Here is a 27,903-nt window from a genome sequence, read left to right as displayed (position 1 = left end):
AGATTTCACCCCCATGGTTAGATAAAGAAAACCAATTGGATAATTGTATATTTTGCATGTATGCCAGCGTTTAAATGTTTAAAAGCTCAGTGTCCTCTTAAGGATCTTTTCTTAACATCAGATTTTAATTCCAGGAGTAAATAGAGACGTAATTATCTTCACATTCTCCTCTTTTCTTGTCGTCCATCTGTGAATTTGTCGCAGTGAGAGACTCCGATCATAAGAAACATTACATGTGAAAAAAAAGGAACATTTGGACAAAAAAAAAAAAAGAAAATCACACATTTCATTAACAACAGGCTCTTGTACAAAATGTCAACATAAATAATTAATAACAATGTCGATAAATTATTGATAAATAAAATAAATCTCATGTCTGTACAAGTAAAAGGTACTGTCAGTTGAAGATAAACGGATCCATGAAATAACATAATGGAGCAGCTTTATGAAAGAATGACAAGGAATCAAAGATTTTTTTTTTTTCAGGTGTACTATCCCTTTAAGAGACTCGTGGTTAGCGTTCCCCTGCAGGAGCACTTTTTTTGGCAATAGTTTTGTCACAAACTGATTTTGCTTGTCACATCCCGGAGACATGGGAGTGACAGCACAGCGGTCAGAGCTGGGAGATATGCGCTTGCGAGGTGTGTGAGATGTGTTTGTTTTTTTCTCTTGTCTGAATTTCCATCCATTTCTGTGTATTTTTCTTTTTCTCTGTGATGAGTAACATTTACGCCTTCTTCCCTGCGGTTACATTTTGCACACAGTCATGGTTTCTGACCCAATTTGCTCTCCTTCCAACCTTGTCTGGTTTTGTACCTCCTGATTTATTCTTATGCTCACTGTGTTCTATTGTAATCTGTAGCTCCCTGCCTTCTTGTTTTTTATTCACTTCCAGTTTCTATCTGTTTTTACAAATGATCTCCGCTTGAGGACAAACAGGCAACACATTTTGGCAATACAGAAACCCTATTTTACCTTCAGTTTTTGAGACCCACAGCAATTTTTTCACTACAAAAAAAAACAGTTATGTTATCCACAATCCCTTAATCCCTCTGAAGGCTGGTGGAGACTGCCTGCATGTTTCCTTTGCTTACAAATGCCTGCATGTTGTTACCTTAACTCAGCTGTGAGAAAGGAACAGCTGCTGATGGAAAGACCTGCATCTCGAAACCACTTAGAGGCTTTTAGCGCCAACACAACTGACATCGTCGCCTCTGCAAACAGGTACGCTGCTGCAGAAGCTACGCTGAATCTTGCTAAAGACTTTGTGCAGCAGTCTAAACACGAAAAAAAAAATATCTGTATTAATGTGCTCTGATGTGAAACTCCTCATCAATGACAGCTCATGTTGGATGATTTTAAGCCTGTAAGTAAAGTCAGGACTCGACAGATTTAGAGCTTTTTTTTCTGTGACATTTTTTAGATTAAAAGGATATTTTGAAGCAATTTCCCAGCAACTGTGTTCAGCTTTGCGATTAGAAAAATTCTAACAAGGGATTCCTGCGCTACAGACATGAGCTCCAATAAGCACTTGCTTATACACATGTGCAGCCAAATAAAACTCCACAGTGGTTTATGTTGTAGCGCAAATCAAGGGCCTCATTTATAGAAACAATATCTCACTTTAACCTTGTTTCCATCGCACAAACATTTAAAAAAAAAAAATCATGAATTCAACAAAACTGGGAATTCCATCTACAGCGTTCACACCCTGCACAACTCATTTCCATCACAGAAAACTGGAGAACATCGACGTCTCGTACTGATTTGAAGCAGTTGTCCCTTTGGCTTGAATTTGCACAGAAGTTTTGCATGAGAAGTGTTTATAAATGAGTCTCCTGGATGCTGCCGGAAAAGGTTCGGCTTGCTCCTGTGGCGTCTCTTGAGGCAGGTTGAGTCGTGATGCATCAAAGTACAAAATACCTTGAGGACTTTTAAATGGTTGTTACATGATACAGCCTCATGCAGAGAGGCAGAGAAGATATCTACCTTCGCCCACCAGGTCTCCAGAACACTAAAGATACGGTCTTGTAATATCAATCGACTGATATGGTCTGGTTCAGACAGCACCAGGCACAAAGATACACAGACAGATGACAAGGTCACATTCATATACAGCGGAAATTGGATCACAAAACAGCACAATCTCCTGAAAGAGGTGATACTTTGACACTTGTGACTTCGCTTTAACAACTGAACCGCCAACTCCAAAACCTTCGTGTTGTGTCTTCGCTTAAAGTTGGACATCTTTCTCCGCACAATCATCTTGTTCCATCAAAATCTCTTATAATAATCCCTTCCTCTATTTACAATCACTTCTCGCTATTTTGATATTTTCCCTTCAACCACGTCTTGTGGTTTTCGATAATCTCATCAGATACTATTGCCGGACCCCCTGTCGCTATACACAAAGTTGATGGGCATGAGGAAAAGTTTCTGAGGAAAATGGTTTTCGGGGAGAAATTTGGGGATTTTTTTTTTTTTCTTTGTGGGGGAAATCTCTCCCTCAGCAACGAACAAGACTGCACTCACACCAACCTCGCGCACAACCTCACACGGACACAATCATTAAAAAAAAGAAAAAGAAAAGAAAACATCACAAGAGATTTCTTCTTCATCTCCTATGAAAAAGATACAAAATGTATAAAAAATGTTATTTACAGTCTTTTCTTTTTTTTTTCTTTATGATGGATCTTGCCTGGATCAGGCTGACTTTTGTGTTTGAAATCTGAGGAGTTTGTGTTTGTCTTGAACAGTTTTTAGGTAGAAGAGGTGGTTGACTCATCGTCCAAAGAACCGTCAAAGATTATTGTAGGCGGTGGGACTCGAAAAACTTAATTTATACAGTACAACCCGCCCACTCGCATCCTCCTGTATCCTCAGCGGACGCTCTCTTTGTCTTACTTTCAATCCATCTCTCTGTCTCCTCTGTCCCAAGTTTGTTTCTAGTCCTCCGAAGTCCCAGGGTGCCCCAGTGTTTCAGGACCATCCATGACCTTTGAACTTGTCCCTGGTGCCCCAAGCACTGTCGCAATGCATAAAAGGATATGGAAGCTGTCATCAAGACTGTCCTTCACTTCTGTTGGCTCTGAGGTGAAGAAAAAGGAAAGTGAGTCATCAATAACTTTACACAACAACTCCTCCACTGATTTTGATTTCTCTTCCATGATGACGATGAAAATACAGGAGCAAAATGGAAATGAGGTGTTAAAAGCAAAAAGACAAAGGAGAGATAAAGGACACAGAGCTGGAAGACAGAACAAAACAGACTAACACACGAGGGACAAAATGTAAAAGAAGCTGAAAAGTAGGAAGTGGAGGTGAGGGAGATGGGTTGCAAAAACAGGACAGAAAAGATAGTAAAGGAGAAATAAGAGAGAGGAGGAGAGTTGAAGAGTGGAGATGATCTCCATGGAGCTGCTGAGTAAAAAGAAATCCGTCTGAGGAAGAGGAAAGAGGAGAGGGAAAGGGGGGAGATGCAGGAAAGTAAAAGTCCAAGATGATGAGGAGTTAAAAGGACAGAAGATGTAAAATACTGTGGCAGGAAGGAACAGGATGAAGGTTATTGAAGACTTACTCGGAGTCAGGGGAGACTTCAGATATGCTGTGGGAGGTGGCAGACTGGGACGGGGAGGGTGAGGGTCCCTGGGCGGAGCCGTTAGGCCCAGGGTTAGAGGCAGCGGGGGGAGGAGTGAGGACAGTGGAACTGAAGGATGCCAGGATGGAGGAGAGAATATCCAGGTGTTCACTGGACGGTTGTCGACCCAGAGGGTTTGAACCTGCGACCTGGGGGACAGTCTGACCGGGGTACCTACATGGGGGTGCTGAGTCCAGTCGTCCTCTAATGTGAGCCGAGGGAGGGAGCTGCTCTTGCTGGGGCTCCTCGGAGATCGGCGGAGGAGGGGAGGAGGAGGGAGGCTGCTCGGGGTGCGAGGGCTGGCGGGGAGGCAGAGTGCGGAGCCACTCCCGACACGGCTGGGCCTGGGCTCCGACTCCGTTGGTCTCCAGCTGCTCTCTCGACCTACTGCTCATCAGTGCCCCCCCTAGGTGCTCCCGGGATGAGGCCTGCCGTCGAGTTAGCGTGTTCAGCTGTGACCTGGATCCGCTGAGGTATCCCTCCATTCCTATTCCAACAGCTCCCCCGTTTCCGCTCAAGTCCTCCCTCGAGGCGTGGATGCTGCCTGTGTGGTGGTTGTCCAGTCTGTCCCTGGATCCTGTCAAGTTCTCCCTGGATGATGAGGCTCGCTGGTGATCTAGCCCCAGACCCCCAAGCCCTGCTCCCTGCCCCAGTCCCAGCTCTCTCCTCCTGGGTAAGAGATCCAGGTTGTCCCTGGAACCCCGGGAGTCCAGCCGGTCCCTCGACCCCCCAACTGTTTGCCTCCCTAGCGGATCCCTGGACAGCTGCCTCCGGGCCAGCGAGTCCAGGTGCTCCCTGGAGGAGTAGCGGGAACCTGGCTGAGAGAGAGAGCCGGTACCTCCACCGGCGCCAGCCGTGGCAGAGTACATGCGACCATAGGAGGCTGCAGGAACGCCCCGGTGGCCCAGAGTAGACGTGCGGTACCAGTTGAGCTCACTGGGGGCCCGGCCCACAGTGGAAAGACCCTGGAGCGCCGGGGGACAGCCAAGACGATTCTTCAAGATACCTGGGAGGAGAAAATAAGAACGTGAGAAGGAGAGGGGAAGGCATCAGTGGCAGAAAAGGAGAAAGAAAGAAAGAAAGAAAGAAAGAAAGAAAGAAAGAAAGAAAGAAAGAAAGAAAGAAAGAAAGAGAAACTTGTAGAAGGGATGAGATTCCATTAGAAGGGGAAACAGGACAGGAGTGCAAAAACTGCAAAGGTATACGGGGGTTGAAGGTGAGGATGGAAAAGCAGGAGGTAGAAGAAGAGTGATAAGGGAAGAAGGGAATGAAGAGAAAGTGAAGAAGAAGGATGTCAAGAAAAGTGTAAGAGCAGGAGAAAGAAGTGTTTTGGAATTATTAATGACATTTCTGGGCCTTTCTACATGTTGTGTTAACATTTTATGAATCAAAATACCATCTTGGGTCTGAGTAATCTGGATGTCCGGAGGCAGACTTAAAAATAAGTCATGCAACTCAAATACATACTGTATCCTGCTGAAGTGTGGCCTCTTTCTTTTGTGCCCTAAAATGTCACTCATGCTTTCAGGCTACATGAGTGATGTCAAACTTCGCCTGCATTTCTTACTCACTCTCAGTGTGTCCTTGTATGTGTGGCGCACCTCTGCACATGCCAATTTTGTATGTATGTATTCTGAGTACACATATGGTGTCACCAATGCTTTTAGGGCCAGATTTAGACCTTGACTGAAGCACCACACTGTGTTGTTTAAGTTATTTTTATGCACAGGGGCCACTCCAGCTCTGCTCTGCCTGCTCTGATGACTCCAGCTGATCCCAGCCCTGGAGTGTGGTGCAGAGGTACACAAACATAACCTGAAGTAAAACAAAAAAGATCTGGATGAATTCAGTGGGAGAGGGCACTGCTAGGTCACATCAAGAGTGTATTGAAATAATTAAAATGTTTAACAGATAATCTGTGTATACAGCAGCAGTATAAGTCTCAGTTATTGAGCTGAGTTTTGAATGCTGCTTGGTTGAGTCAGCTCACACAGCTGACATCTCCTCCGTCTTCCTGCTGGCAAAATGCTCCATTTCAATCGTGATGACCGAGGCTGCATCAGTCATACAAGATGTCTGCAGATTTTTGTTTAACAATAAAGAAGATAAAATATTTATAGGCCAGAGACTGATGTCCAGAGATGCATGACCAAAAACCAAACCGTCGACACAAATGTAACAATCATATGACACAAGTAGATATTTATAGCAACCAAAAAGAGGAAAAAAATACCATTTGTTAATCACTGTTTTAACTACATTGTTTTATACATTTGTTATCGTACTTTTTAAAGGTGTGTTTCATATTGTCTTAACTAAAATCTGTGACCCGATACCTCATTATACTTACAGGAAGGAGAAACCAAAGATTAGAATAATATCAAAAGCAAATCCAAAATGTCAGTATGCCTTTAGATTGTGTTTATTTGTATATGTTTGTGTTTATGTGTCTTCCTCACCCTTGCGGTGCCTGTGCGGCTGGGTGAGGCCGCTCTCGTCTCCACTAGTGAGCGCTGCATCAAGCTGGTTGTTGTTGGCTGCGTCCTTGCTGTAATCTGCCCCCAGGGGGCGCTCTGAGCCCCACTTTTGAAGGGTGTGTGTCTCACACTCCTCCAACGCTGGCCAGTAAGACAGAAGGTCATTGCCATCCAGATCTGTCACACACATAAAAAAAACAAAACATGTTCAGGTTACTGTTTTCAGTGACAATTCATGAGGTGAAATCTGTTGTTACAAAAACTTTCCCAACATACTAGAGATGTTCTCATGTCAATAAGCCATGACACAAGTCATTGGTTGATAAAGCAAAAAAAAAAAAGTTCCTTAAACCGGTGATGAAGACATGAAAAAGGTTGTGAAGTGGACAAAATCACTATTATTACTCTCAGGACTAATTGAAAATCATTTATCATGAAAGCCAGTAAACAGCAGTTATGAAAAGAGGCCAAGATTTTTTTATGCCTCATATTCATCTTTATAATTTGTGTTCTGAATTAATTTTGTTGCTGCATGTGCATTGTGACCAACACAAACAGATGTCTGTATCAAATAGCAGGTGTCAGCAGACAAATAGCATGTGTTCATTATGATAAATCAGCCAGGGTAAATTGAAAATGTCATATGGGAAGAGAATGTATCAAACTAATGCATATCCTGTGAACAGGCAAAATCCAAGCACAAAGTGATTCATGCATGAAATGTCACAGATGAACATGCGATGGTGGAGGCCCTCGCAGCCATTCCACATGTGAGTTTGTTCTCATCTGTGACATCATCAACCCTTTGGGCCAATAAGCGTAATTTGGAAAATCTCATTATGTGGTGGCGATATCATCGTTTAACCACATTTTATCAAAATATGATCAGTAGTGTCTGAGACTTGTTAACTGAGTACATGGATGATGAATACATAGTGCTGCAGTATCAATTCATTGATAACTGCTCATTTTTGTCTAAACAGTGTCTGAAAATAGTGGGGGAAAAAAACCCTGATAATCTTTCTGAGCCCAAGATGAGATCTTTACAATGCTTGACCAACGTTCAAAGAAATTAAATTTACAAATTATGAAAAACAGAATATTTTCAAATTTGAAAACCTGAAACCAGTGAGTGTTTGACTTTTTTTTGCTTAAGAAATCAGTTAATGATTAATTTATTATAAAACTGATCCAGATTCATTTCTGAACTTCAACTTATTGGACAATTATTAATCATTCCATCACTTTAAAAATGTTACATCTTTATTTTTTCTTCTCTAACATGCTCTTAAATAAAAAAAAATAAAGAGGTTATAAAAACACACTATTGTTGTTGTTTTCTCTTTTTTTAACAGATGTCCATTGAGCACAGTTATGCACATTCCTACCTCGGTCTTCTAACATTTGACAGCTCGACTAAATCGATGTGGGGTTTAATGCTTTGTCACAACAAATAGGAGTCCATCTTCAAAAAGAAGTGACCTTTCAGTAAAAAGCTCACATCCCTCAGCACTGCTCATCAAAGACATGTACTGTATGTTAGGGTTAATACTCCTGTCAGGGCCCCTGACCAAGACACTGGCAAAAGAACTGGAGTTGGTCTGCGGGTGCTGCAGTGCAGTGTGTATAAAATGGGTCAAATGCAGAGGATCAATACTTCTTCTACTTCTTCTCTGGCCCTTCAGTTTGACTGCACTGATGAACTGATTGGACTCTACTGGCCATCTGGATTCTGTCCACCTCCATTAAAACTGACAGCTCTGGTCCATGTTTCACTCTGAATAGAGTTCATGTGATCCAGATGGCTTATTAAGCTAAGAATTGATTACTTATATGGATTTATAGATTTGCACAGGCCTGGCCTTTTCTCATAATGAAATATTTCACAGAACAATGTATATGCATGACATTTATATCACATACTTTCAAGTGCATAAACTCATGTATTATGCATGATTTGCAAGTGTATAAGAAGAAAGAAGGTATTGATTAATTTATCAGGCACTGACATTTCCTCTCGTTGTGTGTCTGTGTGTTTTGTGCCTGTATGTTTCTACGTGTCTGAGATAAAAGAGTGCGCTTTTTTCTACAACATAGACCTCAATTGTTCAACTCTACCGGTCGACTGGGACCTTTCTGTGTGGAGTCTGTATGTTCTCCCAGTGCTTGAGTGGGTTTCCTCCCCTGGTTCAAGGGCATGCAGGCTAGATTGGCTGGTGACTCTTTACTGCCCAAAGGTGCACAGTTATACTGTATATGATTGTGACTGGTTGTTAGTCTTTATGTGTTAGCTCTGTGATATCTTGGAGACCTGGACAGGGTGTGCCTCGCCTCTCACTCGACACTTGATCATTTCTGGCTTTTATTTGTAAGAAGAAATGCCTTAAAAAGCAAAAAGGGGAAAATGTAAAGATAAATAATTTGATAGTTGCCAAAGTGGTCACCTACCTTTGGTACCATTGTGGGTGGGCTCGGTGAGCAGACGCTCGCTGTGATTGGAGCGTTTGAAGCGCCGCTGGATGCGTCCACGGAGGCGGACGTTGTCCTCGCTCTCAGAGGAAGGAATGGAGAGACTGCGTTCCTCCTCCATGGAGAGGTCTGAGTCTGAGTCCGAGTCCTCACCTGGGAGGACAGAGGGAAAGACAGAAGGAGGGAGAGAGGAAACAAGTGAGAGAAAGAATAAAAAGAATGAAGATGAAGATTATAATTCTCCATGGGTTGTTGTAGGTATGTGTGCTTGATCACTGGGGAAATTCATATGGAGAAAAAGAAATAAGGACTTTATACTGCTCGTTATAGGTGTGTGTTTGTGTGTGTCTGTGTGTGTGTGTCTGCTTATTCCGGTGTTTGTGTGTGTGCTTACCTCCGTCTCTGTGGAACATAGCTACATCCAGGTCTGTCGCTCCGGTATGGACGATATTTTGCTCCAGAGTCTGACGAGCCAAAAGGTTTTCTCTAACAGGGAGAGAGGAAAGGGGTGAATACACACACAAACACACACACGCACACACACACAGTAGCATGTACTGTTCATGAACACACACACTCAGACACACATAAAGACAGACAATCACTGATCCATAAAGCCACAAACAGCCACTCTCCGAGTACATTAGTGTTGCTCTACATACAGTGCATTACATTGTTATATCTCATCTTCTTCATCTTTACCCCACTGACCCACAAAATACACAACAGTGAAGGGATTTCCTGCCTGAAGCAATTTTATCCCAAATCCAACTGCTGAACCAATGAAACCTGACTGCTGAACCATGTTTCTATCCGAACGATGATTTATCATTTGTATATTGCTGGTATTTACCTGTTTGCTCTTGAACTAAATGAGACCCTAGTCTAGTCTTATTTTACTCTAGCGGCCATGGTGTGGAGGTGTTTCATTCAAGCTAATTTCTGGTAAAAGTTGTGAGCATTTGTGTGTTTATATACCTAGCGGAGCTGACAGAGGAGATGGTAGAGGTTCCCAGGGTGATGCGGTGCAGCCCACTCTGCTCCAACAGAGATGCGTTGTGATAGGGGTTCTGTGCCTGAACACACACACACACACACACATATGTGAGGGTTAGAAAAGTGAGGTTAAATTCAGAGAAATGAGAAATGAGGGAGAGCAACATTGTTAAAATAATGTTAGATCACCCTGTGCACTGAATGATTGAAAGCCAGCCATTTTGCCCGTCTACTTTTTAATAGAGGGTTAATTTCCAGTTTGTTTTTTGTTTCATGATATAAGGCTTCTTTCTGATACAGTGGTTTTCTATCCATATCCTAATAATAATAGATGGTTACTTATACATACAGCACAACCCATCCGAGGTTCAAAACAGCAAACAGCATCATGTTTGTGTGTCTAATAATAGTTTTTGGAAGGTCTTGTCAATTTGCCCCAGATGACTTAGTGATGGATTGGAAGAGCTTTGAAGAAAATGGGGGTTAAAAGGGTGGAATTAACTAAAACACACTCACACACAGGCATGCACGTAAACACAAATGTCTCACGAACACACACATCCAAACTACATATGAATTTAACTGGACAGGAGACGAGATTAAAAGGGAATATGGAACAGTGAGCACACACACACACACACACACACACACACACACACACACACACACACACACATACACACACACACACACACACACACACACACACACACACACACACGGGCACTAGCACAGAGATAATGAATGATTTTAAAAGACAGGCTAAAGAAAACTTGGGTTACAGTTCAGTGAGCTATGAACTAATAAACACACATACACACAAGATAGAAGAAAGAGTGAAGTACATAAGTGAAGGCTAGGGTTACGGATAGGGTTACACACATGCATGCACACACACAGACACACGTGCGTGCGCACACACACACACTCTAGATAAGCAATGCACAGCGCTTTTGTAGAAGTGGGCTAAAGAGCGGGCAGGGCTGCACTGGTCGGTATATTGTTTTATCTGGGTCAGCCACAAACCCTGAAGGCAGAAGGAGAGGAGAGAGGGAGGACAAGAACGATGGATGGGTGGGAAGAAGGAGGAACGGAGGCAGGGGTGCTCTGTGCTGTCTAGTAATGGACACAGTGAGTACGTGCATCTTGTCAACAATACTGTAGAACAGAATAAAACACGCTGTAGTAAATGGTGTTAGGAAGCAGAAAGTCAATTTACAGCTTCACATCAGGGACTTATATGTATCCTGCAAGTCGTTAATGTGCAATAATGATAATCCTATTATAATATTATAGCTCATGTAAATGATCATTTTAAAACTGTATATTGTATATCATATACTGTTTATTGCATTCTTGTTGCACTGTTGAGGATATGCTGTGTAAATGATTCCAGTAACGTCAGTTCAGAGGGAACTGATGTCAGATACCAGATGACAGTTTGTTGGGTTCAAATGAACTCCTGTGTGTTTGCCTGTTTGGTTCAGTTTGTTTTGGCTAATGTGAAAGCTGTCAGTCAGACAAACTCTGTTTGTGGCGTAAAAGCAAAACCGACCACAGGATTTTATGGTAGTCAATATGTGATTTTAACATGAATTCATAATCTAAATTACAATCAAATCTATCGTCTGTCCTTTCTTCCTTCAAGTCAACTTACTGAACAGGTGTGAAAGCGCCCTCAGGATACTGCAGAGTCACGCTGCAGCAGTATAAAAACTCAACTAGAGACCATGGGTATGTGTAACTCACAGCGTTCTGCGGTGGTCTTGGTGGGTCTTCTCCAGGGCTCTTCTTACCCAAACAGGCAACTCTCCAGGCCTCCTGAACCTCTGAGTTGAACACAGTGAAGACCAGCATCACTGACAGACCCTGGGAGACAGAGAGAGATGACAAAATTAGCTGCACTGGCAAATGAGCGATGTATTTGAAGGTTTTAATGTACAAGATTGTTAGACTACCCAGTTCAGCTGTATATTCCAAAAAAATGCTATCAGTGAACACCAAATAACATGACATACAGTATGTTGAAAAATGTGAAAGCATTAGTTTATTGAACGTCGGTTGACTGAGTGCTAAAGTAAACCAACATTTATTTATATGGTAGAAAATGAAACGATTACTACTTTAAGCAAGAATTCCTCGGCTACAGTTACAGAACATATACTTGGCCAATACCTGTACTAGGCAGAGGACATCAAATATGTAATAGAAAGCCAGGATGCTGTTGTTCACAGCCATCAAACCACACAGCCAGGTGGAGGTGGCCACCAGCAACAGCAGGAAGGCATTGCGAATTGTTGCACTGGAGAGAGACAGAGATAAGATAAGATAATCCTTTATTAATCCCACAGTGGGGAAATTTGCAGTGTTACACAGCAGAGAAACACAGAGTGCAATGGGGGATAAAAAGGTTAGATTTGGGTTCAACAGGATGAATCTCTAATGTAACACACACTCTGGTAGCTTCTGGTAGTCTGCAGCTCTTTGGAAACAGACAATGTCAACACAATGCGTCTCTAACCCTAACCCCTAATCCTAACCCCTAACCTTAACCCTAACCCTAACCCTACGTAGTTATGTAGTCGTTCGTCTCATGCATGTCTAACACAACAGATAGACTTCTATTCTAATAAATACAGCTGTCTACACAGACAAAGTTTGATCCTTGGGTGTCATCATGTAATGACACGGCTCAGTTTTAACTGAGAATTGCATATGTTAACAGTAATACTGATTACTTTTCTTAATTAGCCTGTTTGCTAATAAACCAGATGTTTTGGAGTACAGACAGCTAAAGGCTAAACTACTGCATCGCTGTAACATTTGGAAAAAACTTCACTTGTTCCTCATCACACTATACACTTACATATATTGTAACATTATTAAAATGCAGCCATTATAACTTAACACATTATTGACAAAAAGGCCAGTTCTTCATTGATTCCCATGAAGGAGACAAAACAGAAAATACAAGATTCAAGAGTGACAAGAAGTGAGAGCCAGCAGGAAAAAGAAACAGTGATTAAACCCTACAACGAAACCTGAGACAGAAATGTGGGAGTGAAGCAGAGCGACAGACACAACATAACTAAACCGATTTACACTGGGTCTTTTAAACAGAAATAATTTGATCAATAACAAGGCCTGACATGATTATTGTCTAGCAAATCAAAATTGACTGAATGAGACAGACAGAAATACAGGCATATTGCCCTCAGTACAAGGTTAGTTCATCAATCACAAACCATTTATCAAATCTACACTCCCAATGGTTTTGGGATGCTCATATGACAGCTGGGTTATCACTATGATCCCCTAAAATAACTGCATTTAAGCACTTTTGTTTTTAAAACTTTGTTGAGGTTATTAGTAGTTACTGTTCAGCCTGAAAGAGCAAAAATTGATTTTTCCCAATAACGTAGTGTAGTACAGTAATTAAAGTCTCTAGGGTTTCATATGGAAAATAGCCAACAAAGCCCCTTTTTGAAAGTTAGAAAAGTGATTTAACCATTGTACTCACATGACAGGGAGCTTCTTGGTCTCCTTCTGAGACGGGTTGCAGGACATCTTGGCTACAATCATGAAAATCCCTCCATTCATCTGGACAGAGGGAGATCAATACACACGGTAAGGCAACATTTTTAATGCATGTCAGCTAATCCAATACTACCATTAGCAACATCAGGGATAAGGATGAGCAGATGAAGCAAAATCAATGTGGATAAAATAGTTATCTTCCAGGGTAAAAAGGTGGATTTATTAAAGGTTAAGCCATCTACGTCTCTTACAAGAAACTATGAATTGCTCATTAATTCCACTTTGGCTCCTCTGCTCAGACACTATATGAAAATAGACAAATCAGTGAATGTAAGAAATGTAATTGCTGAGTAAATGAACAAGTAGGAACTTATAAAAACTGTTACAGTACTGTGTCTGAGATGTTGCAGTGAAGTTGGTGTGAGCTTGATGTGGGCAGCAATTAAAATTATGGTCTAACAGAGTTCAAGTGTTGTATAATCTTTTGGAATGCCAATTCTCCTAATTTTGGGAGTGTGCCCAGCTAGAGATTTACAGCCAGGGAAGAAAGAACATCTTTTTATATGAAAATGAGTTTAACGTTAGGCTGATACAGTCGAGTACAGTCAAGCTGGTAAGTAGAGTCAAGCTGATATACACTACAGTTTTTGGATGATATAATCTTTTACAGGAATATTTCTACATTTTGATTTTGAATTTTTCTTGGTGAGAGTTACATTAGAAAATCAATACTATTCTCATATGAAGCTGGAGTTAAGCTTATTGTAGCATAAGAACCAGAAACAGGGGGAGACCTACATATGTAATAAAAAATCTGCCTGAACAGCACCTCTAAAGCTCACTAATTAATGCATTACAATAAAACTGAATGAAAACTGAAGTGTAAAAACTAATAGTACTTGTGATTTTATGGGGATTATGTGTCAGACTATTTCTTGGCCGAGAGCAGTGACTTCTTGGCTTCTCCTTGTCACTGTGAAGTTGCCAGTGCTGCTAGGACCCGCAAGACGATGCGCTTCATCACCTACCTCCACCACCATTACCTTCTACTACAGTACAAGAAGACAAGCTGGCAAGGCTACCAGGAACTACTCTACAGACACCTTCATCTATCTCTGTTGGCCACGTCACCCTCACCTTGCAGGTCATAGCAGCCTGTAAAGAGTCTCCTGCAACCAGTGGAGACTCCAGGAACTCACTGGTGTTGGAAAATGTATTTTTTTTACCAAAGGAAAGAGCCAGGCTAGCTGTATCCCCCTGTTTCCAGTCTTTGTGCTAAGCTAAGCTCTAGCACTCTCATATTTACTGTACAGCAATGAGCTTGGTACATTCTCATCTCTAGCAAGAAAATGAAGAAGCATAATTTAATCTATAAAATGTCTTAAAGCAGTAAAAAAAAACTCAGAATCAACAGTCATCAATAGACTATAATCCCTTTCACAATCACATCACTAACACTATATTTTTATATTTATAGTTTGTCAGCACCCATCATCAATTATATCAGACAGACTGGGAGACAGTTACCAGTATGACGATGGCAATTGGACCAGCAAAGCTCCAGATGAGTTTGTCATAGATGGAGATCCAGCAGAAATCTGGGTTCCCATAACCCTCTGGGTCCAGGCCCACCGCCAAGCCTGCAGCGAAGAGACAGACAGTCAGATCAGACGGGAATATCAACTCTAAGATCTCTTCTACTGTCAATCACAGAGAGCCCGCGGTCAGAAAAGGGAGAAGCAGTGCAGTACATGACAGCATGCCATTACCTGAATGACAGAGCCAGTTCTCAATTAATCAGTCTTTTTGATAATTAGTCAGTTAGTTTTTTTTTATCACATAACCTGATCAGAGGGCTTTCAGGTTACAAAAATCATTGTGAAGGTCATCAGCTTTCAAGAAATAGTGTGTAGTCTGTAGATACTTAATTACATTATGGTCTCTCCAGAGAATTTAACACACATTTTCAGTTTATCTCCTCCTTTCTACTTATTATTGATGCTTCTGATCGATTTAGTGTTTAGTTTGCTAACATTGATTATAGTGACTGTTATAACTACATACTGGGCAGAACAAGCTTCCATAATCTAGCCTGTAAAATACACACATGTAGTTACAAAAGTTACTAGATCCCATCATGCATCCTGCTGGCTTATAAAAGACCAATAATTTGTTACTGAGCTGATTTTACTAAACAATAAAAGTGAATCCATGTCATTTTTGGTTTGTTTGCAAATATTGTTTACTGGGAACATTACTGAACTGACCTACACCCACGCCACAACCATCTGTTTTATCACAGCAGGTAGTTTTTTATATCCATCCATTATTTATGCACATCCAGTCCACCAGTGGACCTCCATGATGGTGCCAGACATGGTTGCTAGGAGATTTGTGACATGAACTGTGAAGTCTTTATTCCTTGTATATCCTCGTTTGAACAGTACTGTCAAGGTTTTGACAGTTGTGCATATAAAGAATTTTAAAATTGAATTGCAAGGGTAAGAGAGACGGGGAAAGCCTAAATAAAGACAGACAGAAAGTTAAACGCACCTCTGGGCCTGAGGAAAGAGATATGCAGTGTGTGTGTGTGTGTGTGTGTGTCTGTGCTTTACTATTTCTATATTAAAATGTCACTGAAACCTGTTTAATAGAAGTGTCAATAGGACACCTTATCTGCACAGCCAGACTTACAGTGCATGTGTGTGACACTTGTGTTTGTGTGTGTGTGTGTGTGTGTGTGTGTGTGTGTGTGTGTTACCAGTAATAATGGCAGGCACGCCCCAGCCGATGGCATAGTAGAATCTCATGGCTCCGTAGTTGATGTTGCGTTGCTCGGTCTGCATGCGGTAGATATGAAGGCCCTCCACGAACATCCAGGCGAATGTGGACATGAAGAAGTAATGCAGCAGGATGGCGACGACCGTGCACAGGAACTGGAGGGTGAGTGAGAGAAAGGGACAGTGATTAAGAGAAGGAAGGAGAAAAAAAAGCAAAGATAGGAGGAGGAAGAAGAATCACGGTCAAAGAGAAGGAAAGAAGAAAGAAAAGAAAGGATGAAAAGTAGGGATGAAAAACAGGAGGGGAAAGAGAAAGACAGAAAAGGTGTGAGACAGAGATGAAGAAATTAAGGGAATGTGAAGAAAAGAAGATGAGCGATAAAAAAAAAATATTATCCTTTGTATCGATTTTGTGACAGAGGCAGAGCAGGCGTGTTGGCAAGTGTCCAACAAATCTTTATTACAGCACAGCAGGTGTCAGCAATGAAGTGACAAGCGTTCATGATTTAACTGGCAATGCGACTAATGAACAGAGTTTATGGTGGCGTGTAACTGTATAACTCCAGGAAATGCATGAAATAACTGAATGAAAATGAATGTTGTTAATGTGCTGAATTATAGTAATAACACCCAAGAGTAAACTGCGATTACTGGTACGACAGCGAGCACCACTGGTAGAAGAAATACACAGAGTGGAGAGTACCTTTGAAAGCTTTCATTCAGCATAGTGTATTTGCAATAGTAATAAATAGCAAGAAAACAAGATGATGCTAACTTGCATCCTGGTTTTAAGAGGAAGTATCGGCTCAGTTAAAGCTTATTTCCACTCACGGTTCAAACTTTTATCAGCTTGTAACGGGGATGAACTGCTACAAAATGCATGTTTGTGTTTGTAACGCTGATTTTGGACCATACCATACATTTAGAAGAGGTATTTATAAAATGTCCAGCTTAATTCATGGTTGATTTATTTATCTTTATCTTTTGAAATATAATTTATACATAATATTGATGCACATAGAGAACTTTGTCTTTACTGCCATAGATGTGATGCTACATTGATGCTGAGAGGTTGTTAATCAGCGCTTACAGACAGAACAGAATCTGTTATAACATAGACATCTGAGGTCAGTCCAGTATCATGGTTTAGACTGAATATCATCAGGAATTAATCACAATATTTTTTGTCATGGTGAACTTAGCCATGAATAATGCATAAAATTAGCATTTAGTCTTTTGTCTGTTTTGTTTACTTGGCCAGATGAGAACGACGCTATTCAAACTTCAAGTGGCACACAATTATATACACACCTCAAAGTACCGTCACCGCCTTCCAAGATAACTGTGGTGCTGTTTGTAAGAAGTACAAATACAATCTAAACAAACCATAGGAAACAACTATAAAACACATTGGTAAGTGAGTTCAAAAAGTTGGCAACTGAGTTTTCAAAGTCGTCAAGTGTAACAAAATGAGGTGAAAACCAACAGTCATCTGTATTTATGTTCATTTGTAGTTATATGTCTTCTTATCAGCTATAAACACTAGACAAGATAAATTACAACTTGAAGTGCTCAGGCAGTCCTGCTTTGGCTAACGATGCAAGAAGTGAAATTTGCTTTGACTTTCCCTGTTGCCAAAATCTTTAAGGATTATTGGCTAAATACTTGTAATGAGCATAATATAACAAGCTTCTTGTGAGTCCATGTGAGTATTTATAAGCTCTGGTTCCCTGACATATCTGACTGCACCCTGCAGACACTATAGAAGGTCTAAAAAGGTTCACGTTGCCGTGTCTCTAGGGTGCATCTCAGGTTCATTTGTTTGCATGAATGCAAAAATGCGTCAAATTTTTCTCTTCAGTTTGGACCAAAGTAAACCAACTATAAACATGATTGTACCATTACTCTGCAGTTATTCTAGAAAGCAGCTAAAGCACCTAAAATGAAAATGTAAATATTTCCAATTGTCAGCTTTCAGGACCTCTTGCAGAAAAAGGAGAAATACTTCACTAAAAAATACTACAGCTGAGTGCACAACATCTTAAAGTTAAGGAAAGCAGACTTGTAAGTCACAGATTTTAAGATTAGAAAAAGACACAGCCTGAGACCACACAGAAATAGCAGCAGCCATGGCAGGAATATCGCCAGACGATTAATTTCACACTCCCAAACACACGTGCACGCACACACGCACACACACACACACACACACACACAGCAAATACAAACACTAGAAGTTACACAAAAAAGAAAGACTAAAATATGCATGAGCATGTAAAAACTAGTGCACACAAACACACACAACCACTGCGAGCGCTAACACGCTCTCCCAAGCATGATGTACATGATTTAGAGAGCATATTGTTCAGCTAGAGGTAACCGCTCACACTGTAGGAGCCGTATAGTTGACTGTGAGGGGGATACAGCTTAATTAATTTGATTTCATGCTGAGTGAGCACATATTTGCAGTACCCTCATAATGAGACTCGCTACTCTTTACACACACTTGTGATGTAACTAAGCAGTAAGAAAGCGGTTAGGAGAGAGGAACGAAACAACGGAAAAGTGGTAGGCGGAGAGGAAAAATATAAGTACTGAGTGTAATATGAAACATTAAGTTAAACAAACAGCAAAAACACACGAGAGGCACAAAGTGGGCAGGAAGGAGTGATACAGAAGGTGAGAAGTAGTAGAAAGACACAAAGACATAAATAAGAAAAAAGAAACAGTCTCCAACCAGGCTGTTAAAGAACAAACATTTCATGATATTGCTTTGTTAATATGTCTTGATATGACCTTTAGTGCTGCACCAGAAAAGGAAGATATAAGTTATTTTGATTTTACTCGGGAAGTCAAGTTCAGTTCGTGTTGTTTCAAGTCAGCAGTAAAAGTTCACAAAGATCAACGCAGCTCTACAGGAAGTAAAAGTCCAGTTTGCCACTTCTAGCTTATTAGAATTGAGGCTAGAACCTGAACGACATCGCTAAAAAAAGGGAATATGAATGATTTTTGAGGCCAAAATATTTTTTTACATGCTGTTCTCTTGTCTGGTCAATCTAAAATGAACTGGGAAGAGTGTGGTGTAGAAATAAAGACAAAATGGAAAAAGTATAAACACACAAAACAAACTCCCCCTGCAACCATTAGTGTGTACCTGTTGCTCAGTGTGATTGACCCCCAGCAGAAACACCAGCTCAGACAAAAACATGGCCGCCGCTGTGTTTGAATGGATGCTCCTCGTGTTGGACTTGAGGCCTCGGAGGCAGGAGAGCACCAGAACGGTGAGGAGGAGAGCCAGCATGGAGACACACAGAGAAGAGTAGGTGACCAGGGCCAGCGTCTCCAGATCCCCCTCAAGCTGCTGCTCACGGAGAGATACAGGGAGGGAAAAAAAGTGGAGAGAAGATAAGAGTGACAGCGTTATTGGATTTATACCATTTCGGTAGGAGGTAGATGAAAAAGGAGGGAGAGCAGGAGAGAAGGAAAATGTGAGAGAAAGAGAAAATGTGAAGGCAAGGCACACATACAGTAGATAAGGAAGGAGAAAGATTGAGCAAAAGATGAAAAATCACAAGGTGAAATAAGTCAAAGAGATGAATAATTTCAGCCTGTTGAAATACTGCTACTTCTGTCTGGGTCACTGTCTGCCCTCCACTAAGCTTCACTGAGTACAAACTAGCGACATTTATGTCAAAGATGTTAAATTATTTGGAAAGAAAGTCAATGAGCTGAAGAAACTGAAGCTGCACTGACCACGCATTGTCTGACATTTAAAAAAAAACATGAATACCAACAAAGAGATGTGATATCTTCTACATATCTCTCCGCAAATACTGGCTGGTTTGTGATGCAAAATACATGTAAAATACATGTAATTTCAGAAGCCTTCATTATAAGCATGTCTGAAAGTATGTCAAAGAGACAGGAAAAGAAGGAACACAAAAAAATCTCAACTATCTAGAAGATTCGAACAACAGACCAAGCAATTAGTAGAACCATCTAATCTGTCATGGGAAACCAGAGTTTCAAAAGGCATGAAATCGATTCATCACAGCCTGTGCATGCACAGAGAACATTGGCTGCCAGTAAACATAACAGACACCAGCAGAATTTTATTTGGGAAAATTGGGCACATCTACAGCATCTCAAATGAATGGAAATGGGACACTCTTCTTCTTCTTGTGATAGACTAATGAGACAGGTGTGTTTTTCACATAAACGCTGTACAATTCATACAGCTCTAGCCAGAGGTAACAATACAAAATGTAACTGAAGAAGTGCTCAATTTCATATAAGTCATATACATTTGGAGGCATAAGGTTTCTGATCCCTACGGTTTCCCGTCTCAACATCTGATGCATCATCACTTAGTATGCTGTGATGTGATGGGCAGAGGGTTTGTATCAAACCTTGAAAATCTTCAACAGCTGTAACAAGGCTTCCTTTAGCCTCAAGAATGTTAGTCAGGATTTAATTAATTAGGATTTCAAACTTTTACACTTCTAAAATCCAGAAATTACCAGCTAAGATACTGAACTGAAGATAAGAATGAAAACAGGTGGGACTAATGGGAAAATCCACATACATGCCTCATTATAATTGAGAGGCTTAAGAATTCAATTAAATGATTGTAGATATGTGGTTCACATATATAACTGGTTTTCCACTGAATGATAACTAACCTCTCTGTGTGAACTGTCCATCAGCACCCCGAAGGTGCCCAGCCTCTGGCACTGACAGCGGACATGAGAGGTGTTCCTGTACACCACCATACAGTCCCTCACTGTCCAACAGCCTCCTATCTCATACCTGCAGACAGAGACAAAGACAGGCACACAAAGATGATGATCAAAGGTAAAATCAAAAATCAATCAAAGTTTTGAAAAGACGACAGGAGCGCAGACACAAAGACATATACTAAAAACCAAGCGGCAACATCTGGGGCTGGAAAATGAAGCAAATGTGGAAGTGCCAAAACTGCAGTTCCTCAAATGGCCACTTGAGGCTGGTTTCAAAAGTGAGTCAATCCCCATAGAAACCCATGTTAAAATGACTAACTTTACAACAGAAATAAACATGTTTACAGCCTGGTACAAAAAATGGTTTTGGTCTCTAGAGCTAATTTCCCCTTTCATGACAACTGTACGGGGGTTGAATTTTTTTATAATTCACCCATTTAAATTTTAATAAGCTATAAAGTTATACATAATTAAGGACGTGGCTGCTTTGAGTGACAGGTCGCTAGCTGCTAGGTGGCTTGTTTCAGCTACCGGGCCGTTCATTCAGCCCGCCTCCGCTCCACCTCTTCGCCCATTTTGGATTAGCCAGGAGATAGGCGGAGTCAGACACTGCCAAAATGGCGACAGCTGGAGCTGCCCACTATGAGCTTTAAAACTGCTCTTCAGAAACCAATGGGTGATGTCACGGTGGCTAAATCCATATGATATAAACATATATTTTTGCACACAGGCTTTTCATACAGTAAATGTGCTTATGATACATCAACATTAACAGGATTTTTTAAAAACACCAGGTTGATACTGTGTGAGTGTGGCACTGGTGAAAAATGAACACACTAATAGATTGCAATTTAATATCTCACGATTCAGAACTGACAACCTCATTTGAACCGTGGTAATCCCTCTGCTCATTTAAAATTGGACAGGTTTTGTTTTTTTGTTAGTAAAACCTTTAAACAAACCTTTTCCACAGCTGACATTTTAACCACGTCTGAGCAGGACACGCACAGATGTAATTAATTGCATTATTAACGGCAGCATTCCCCGTAGGTGAGCCAGTTTCAGTGTCCTGTTATCGTGTATGCCGGCTCATTAGAATGGCTTTATGGGAACAGAGGTATTGTTATTGTTATTAGTTACACCTATGCATTTCCTGCTGAGACAAATCCCAGCAAGTCAAAAGGCTATCTGCCTATTTCATACTGAAAAGCAAGTTAGACAAAACCCAAACTCAAAAAATTAACTAAATATATAATTTTAATGTTACAGAGCTGTTGTCACATGAAAACATTTACAAATTACCACTGAGATGTTTCCCAACACTATAAGCTTTCATACTTATGTGAATATTTCCACACTGGAAACAACAGAAGCACTGGACCACATCTGCTTTTGTCACATGATTTACTAGATTAAGAGGTTTTATGTCACAAAACATTTCTCCGTAAAGCATGAAAATAACATATGGTACAAAATGTTCTCTATATAGTGTGGAGTAATTGACAATAACCAGCCCTAATGTGCAATGTGTGTGTATTCATGTCTGTGTTGGATTATATGTAAATCGGTACTCACTGACTGCTGTGGTTCCACTGCACACACAGCGGCTTGCTGCGGTTGGCCGTCTCCAGCAACTTGAACTCCAGCAAGATCGGCTGGTCCAAGTGTCCGCCCACGAACGTCTGGTTGTTGTAGACAGAGATACTGACCACTGGGGAGTTCATTACTGGGTGTCTAGGAAGCCTGAGGCCAAGGGAGATAGAGAGGGAGAGAGAGCAAAGTTACATACATTTACTAGATCAGACCGAAAGTAGAGTTTGGTGTCCTGGTTAAGATGGTAAAAAAGGCAAAGACATGGTGAGCAGAGAAGAATGAGTTTGGTGTATTAGATGAGACTTAAATGACTGTTTATTGACACATACTGAAAACTGGACAGTTTGTTACTTGGTAATTGAGCCTGGAGGTGAGGTGAGGGAGAGCAGAGGGGGAGAGGGAGAGAAAGAAGCCAAGATAGCATCAGAGAAAGTGAGAGAAAATGAACTCAAATAAGATGACGTGAGGATTAGAGCTGAGAGAATTAGTCACTTAAATTAACTGACTACAGTTTTGATCATGAATTAATTGTTAAAGGCATTAATCAAGCAAACACTCTCTAGTTCCAGCTCCTCAAATGTGAAGATTTGCTCATTTTTTCTGTATATCACAGTAAAGAGTATCCCTTTGTGTTTGTCAGACAAAATAAACAATTTGAAGTCACATTAGGCTCTGGGGGACAGCGATCAGTATTTTTCACAATTTCTTTTACATTTCATAGACTAAACAAATAAGTAAAATAAATTACAGATTTAACTGATAAAGAAAATGTTAATGAAATAAACATGTAAAGCTTCTTGGATTATCTTGGGAAGAACTCTGTAAAAATATGTATTATCATAATTATCAGATATATAAAATACATCTCTGGAACAATCATTTGTCCTTTGTCATTTATTATTACTTTTAATTTTTGGATTATTCATCAAATCCTGGAAACTTACTGGTTAAAATTGAGGATAAGTAAAAATATTCTTTTCTAAAGATGTGATGCTCCTGTTAAACACTGTAAAAGCAATGTTGGTTTACTGTTTGCTACTGAATAAAGGATACATAGGTAATCCAGATCTCTATATCCAGCATGTGCCCTTTCTTAAAGGCTTCTGGGAGCTGCTGTAATCATATTTTTATTGTTCTGAGTGCGATTGATTCCCACCTCACTCCTCGTCGGTCTGTGTGGTACTTGGGAGGGAGGGCGGCGCCCAGACTGCGATAGATCAGCAAGATGACGATGGTGATAGGCGGCTCAGGCATCGAGACAGAGCGTCTGGCTGCAATGTACTCTCCTGTCTGATTGGCTGAGATACTGACAGGGGCTGGAGCAGCGTTCTGAGGGGCCGAGGCTGAAAGGGAGAAGTGTGTTTGTGAGTATATTCTCTTAGCAGCTAAGACTAGCCCAGCCTTTATTTCTATCTGTGCATCTGTTCTCACGTTCTTTCTCTGTCCGCTCCCTCTCCTTCCAGTTGTGTTGCTGTTGTCGCTGTGGCACCAGGGCAGCAGGGGGCAGTATCACATGGGTGTAGGGATCCCACAAGGCCTGACCGCGGAACAGGGTGGTGTGGTAACGTGGGAAACGCCGCCGCACATGAGTGTGGTTCTCCACGCGGTCCAGGTTCATGACTGAAGGGCAGACAGTCAGAGAGAACACATACATGAAGTCACATATCAAGTCACAGGTATCTGTTAATGTGCAGTATACTTAAACATGAAAATGGTATTGATCAAATAAGTATAATACTTGGGTATAATTAACATAATGAGACTTAATAACTGGAGTATTTTATCAGAGAGGGTTTATGTCATTGCTACATATTTTAAGATAAACAGCAATCAATTTCTCTACTGGAGAGTAAAATTAGAGCACTTCATCATTTTATCAAAGATAAAACGATTAATACTTTGTTAGCACTCAAAAAACGACATACTGTACTGTATACCACAAGATTTTTATCACATTTAATTATTTTGCTAAATTGTACACATTAGAAGTGATTTCTCCTGTCACTATCTGAGATATTAAGAAATTGTGAAATATCCACTGCAAGAACAGCGCCCTCATCCTGTTTTATACTGTCCAGCAATCAGGCAGATTTCTCACCATTTCTAACGACACACAAAGTTAACTAACTGTCATGTAAAGGTCACTACACACTACCATTCACTGACTGCCTTGTTTGATTATGGAAATAATACCAATGTCTCAAAATGAATGTGGTAATGATTTACTGTTGCTGAATCAATGGTTGATGAAATTTAGACCATAAAGAACTCCATACTAAACTCACTATTTTAATGGAACCAAGCTACAAGGTGTCTTTTCAGTTTTCCTATAGATGGTAGCCATTTTACTCAGATTTGGGTTATTATGTGCAGGCAGAGGGTTGTTTTCTTCTTCTTAGCTCAGTAATACAACTCATTTTCTTTTTACATACTGTAAGATTTGAGGGGAAACCTTCTCTTGCATTATCAATGAGCCACTTTATTCACTGTGGATTTGAAATGTGAAGAGCCAATACAAAATCCATAAACACACACACACACGGGAGCGGAGGGACCGTCGTATTATAGGAAATGAGGTGGCAAAGTAAGTATGTAGTCAATGTGTAGTGTTCAATAATGAGTGAACACTTGACCCAGCAAACAGAAGTGGAACAGCACTCAATACAGAGAGAGGAGAGAAATCACTCAATATGCTTTAACTGATATGTAACGCATGTGTGTGTGTGTGTGTGAGAGAGAGAGAAAAGGTGTTTCCTGATTTTAAAAGTCTGTGATGAGAGAAACATATGATTTATTTGCAAAATAAAATTGAAGAAATGGCAAAAGAAACATTATAATGATAGACAACAACATACAAAAAAATCTTACAGGAACTCATATAGTGGAGGTTAACAGATGGGCACTTGTCCATCCATATCCTTTCCAACGTTATCCATCCTATCCAATTTGGCTAAGAGCATCTGTGTTTATGTGTAGGCGTGTGAAATTTAGCGTTGGCTGTATATCTTATTCCTTCTGTTTCCACTGCTGCTGCTGATTCTATACTCTCCGCCTGGCGATCTGCATCAGGCTGTGCATTTAAGATTATTTAACAGCGTTTTGGATGCGTTCCAAAGTGGTAGAAAATACAGTAAAGTAAGCAAAAGATGAGAGACGCACAGAAAATAAATAAAATCGGCCAAATCGTGCCAAGATGGGCAAGACTATTGTGTATTTTCTTCAGGTCTGAGATTCTATTAGGTGTGTTGCCAAAATACTCAGGGATAAGCTGGTGAGGCAAAATCCAGTAGTTGGTTACTTTGATGACTTTCACGAGTTTTAGGTGTTTTATAGAAATTCAATCTGTGTGTGTGGCTAAGAGCATTACAGTAACTGAGTGTGAAATTCATTGTCTGGCTTCCTCCCTGTCAGAGCTGCTGCTGTTGCTATTTCGACGCCTCTTGTTGTTGTATTTGGTGCAGATTAGTTAACGGTATTTTCAACATTGCTAAAGTGACAAAATGTGAAGTAGAGCAAAATGTACAAGTGACAGGATGCCAGAAATTATATGACACAGGACACATGGCCAAACCTGCAGGTGTATAGTACATGTAAGGGAGTGTGTGTATGCATCTGTGTGTGTGCTTGTACTTGTGCCTGTGTGTGTGTTACTCTGCAGATATGAGTGTGTGTGTGTGTGTGTGTTTGGCATCCGTAAATCTAAGTGATGTATGTTGGCCAGTGCTGCAATGCTTCAGGGTTTTTGTGCATTTGTGCATGTGTGCTGGAAGCATTAGCTCCTGTGTGTGTGTGGGAGTGTGAAATCCATCTCTCTGTGCTGCGGCCAGCTCTCAGGCTGTGCCATCCTCATTTGCATTAGCGCTGTTCATCTCTCGGTTTACAATGAGTCATTCTAGCTGATTTCACAGCAGTGATTTACAGTATTATGAAAACCGCTGAAAATCGTCTGTAAAGATTAAGATTTTATTACTGTCTTATTCGCTTTTATTGGGTCTGACTAGTGATTAGCTGTTGTATTGTGTGTGTGTGTGTGTGTGTGTGTGTGTAGTCATTCCGAACCCACCTATGTTGGGAGCGACCAGCGCCACAGGGTTGAGGTAGGTGAGCTTCATGTTCTTGGCCAGATTCTGGGTGTACTGCTCCAGCAGCTCCGTCAGCTCAGCCGGACCACCACCCGGGAGGTGGTTCTGACTCTGAGTGAGAGCCCGCCAAAGCCCCGCCGTACCGGGACCCAGCAGCACACTGCAGCCCCGCAGAATGTTCTGGAAGCAGCAGAAAGAGAAAACATTAGCAGGGGGAAGAAAAAAAAAAAAAAAAAACAAGTAGGTAGCGCCTTCTAATCTGCCTTCAGGAGGAGCTGTTTTTCATGTGCTTGTGTATTTCAGAAAACAAAAATAAGAAAAATGTGCCAACACCTGGATCAGAAAATGGAAAGAGACACAGAAAATAGGAAGAAAAAGGCTTTTTTTTTATGCACCAAGGCCGGCCACAACTATTGCATAGAGATGAAAACAAAGACAAAAATATGAAATGTTTCTTATAACAGCGTAATGCTATTGGAAGCCAAACATTTTACGCACAATAGGTTCACCAGGGACAATCAGTTGCAATGTTTTCTTCTAAATTTTCACCATTGAAGGTTGCTGTCAACGTTTCAGTATTACAGCAGTGGTTCTGATCACAAAACGACTGATTTACACCTGGAGGACGAGGTGAGCACCGTTGAGCAGCTGGTACTGTGTGATAGAAAGCCAGCAGCAGTCTTGAACATGAGGACGAAACAGTTGAAATTACCACTCCATTAGTTTCTTGTTTCAAAAAATTTCATTCTGTTCTCTTTTGTAAAGATTATGATTAAGGCTGAGAGGGAGGGAGGAAGATGAAAAGACTGTGAGGAGAAGGAACAGTGATGTGGTCGTGACTGCTGCTCAGGGCAGAGTCTCCTTTTTCAGACTCAATAAAGTCAAAGAATCTCAGGGTAACAAAGAGGGTAGAAAAGTGAAGAAATAACCTCATACAGAGCCTTGATAGGGACTCGCCATAGAGGGACAGATGATGCACTGCGGGCTTTTTTAGGATATTTTAAGGATGCAGAAAGTAAAGGCTGATAGAGACAGAATTTGAGTTGGTTACTGATTTTGGTTGATGAGAGGAGAAAGTGAGGAAAGTCTCATTATAAAGCAAAAACTGTAAAAACTGTACATAGAGCTAGAAAATGAGTCAACCCCAATGATAATGTTTTAGTATCATGACGTGGCCATTTATGCACAGCGCCTCCATTTCCTTTTCAGGGAGTATTTGTGATTCTGTATGGAGGCGTGTTATTGATAGTGTAGATGTAGACTGCACAGCCTTGCAAAATGTTGAGAACAAACAAAGAGTAATATTATGTTCAGGAGAGAGAGAGAGATAGAGAGATACAGAGAGAGAGAAGGGAAAAGTGCTCAATATGATTCCTTGCAGTCAGACTGCACCAGACCCAATAAAGCACTGCAGTCTCTCATAATGCTCTGGGGAGAAAAATACACAGAAAACCTTCAGACAAACTTGGAAAATAATATACAGTACAGTATAGGAAGAAAGGAGTGAACTGTAGGGGAAGAGAAAGACAAGGTAAGAAAAAGGGGTTTGTGAATAAGTGAACAAGAATAGATGGGAGGATAAGTCATGGAAAG

General features: G+C 40.9%; 1 protein-coding gene across 2 annotated transcripts in view; it reads right to left on the bottom strand.

The window, feature by feature from the left end:
- Positions 1–487: 487 nt before the first annotated feature.
- The window catches only part of celsr3 (cadherin, EGF LAG seven-pass G-type receptor 3), a 109,421-nt gene continuing 82,005 nt past the window's right edge, over positions 488–27,903 (bottom strand). For both annotated transcript variants that reach the window (XM_067591664.1, XM_067591665.1), the window contains 17 exons: positions 26,292–26,490; positions 23,660–23,848; positions 23,385–23,571; positions 22,211–22,378; positions 20,579–20,705; positions 19,051–19,257; positions 15,878–16,052; positions 14,644–14,756; positions 13,100–13,179; positions 11,755–11,881; positions 11,329–11,448; positions 9,562–9,659; positions 8,978–9,069; positions 8,563–8,736; positions 6,097–6,291; positions 3,578–4,643; positions 488–3,088 (listed from right to left, as the gene is read on the bottom strand). In XM_067591664.1, coding sequence (XP_067447765.1) covers positions 3,061–3,088; positions 3,578–4,643; positions 6,097–6,291; positions 8,563–8,736; positions 8,978–9,069; positions 9,562–9,659; positions 11,329–11,448; positions 11,755–11,881; positions 13,100–13,179; positions 14,644–14,756; positions 15,878–16,052; positions 19,051–19,257; positions 20,579–20,705; positions 22,211–22,378; positions 23,385–23,571; positions 23,660–23,848; positions 26,292–26,490 — 3,345 coding nt within the window. In that variant the 3' untranslated portion in view covers positions 488–3,060. The remainder of the gene's footprint in view (positions 3,089–3,577; positions 4,644–6,096; positions 6,292–8,562; positions 8,737–8,977; positions 9,070–9,561; positions 9,660–11,328; positions 11,449–11,754; positions 11,882–13,099; positions 13,180–14,643; positions 14,757–15,877; positions 16,053–19,050; positions 19,258–20,578; positions 20,706–22,210; positions 22,379–23,384; positions 23,572–23,659; positions 23,849–26,291; positions 26,491–27,903) is intronic.

Source organism: Thunnus thynnus, chromosome 6, assembly GCF_963924715.1.
Source record: "Thunnus thynnus chromosome 6, fThuThy2.1, whole genome shotgun sequence".
In the NCBI taxonomy this organism is placed as follows: Eukaryota; Metazoa; Chordata; class Actinopteri; order Scombriformes; family Scombridae; genus Thunnus; species Thunnus thynnus.
This window is presented reverse-complemented; position numbering and strand designations above follow the sequence as displayed.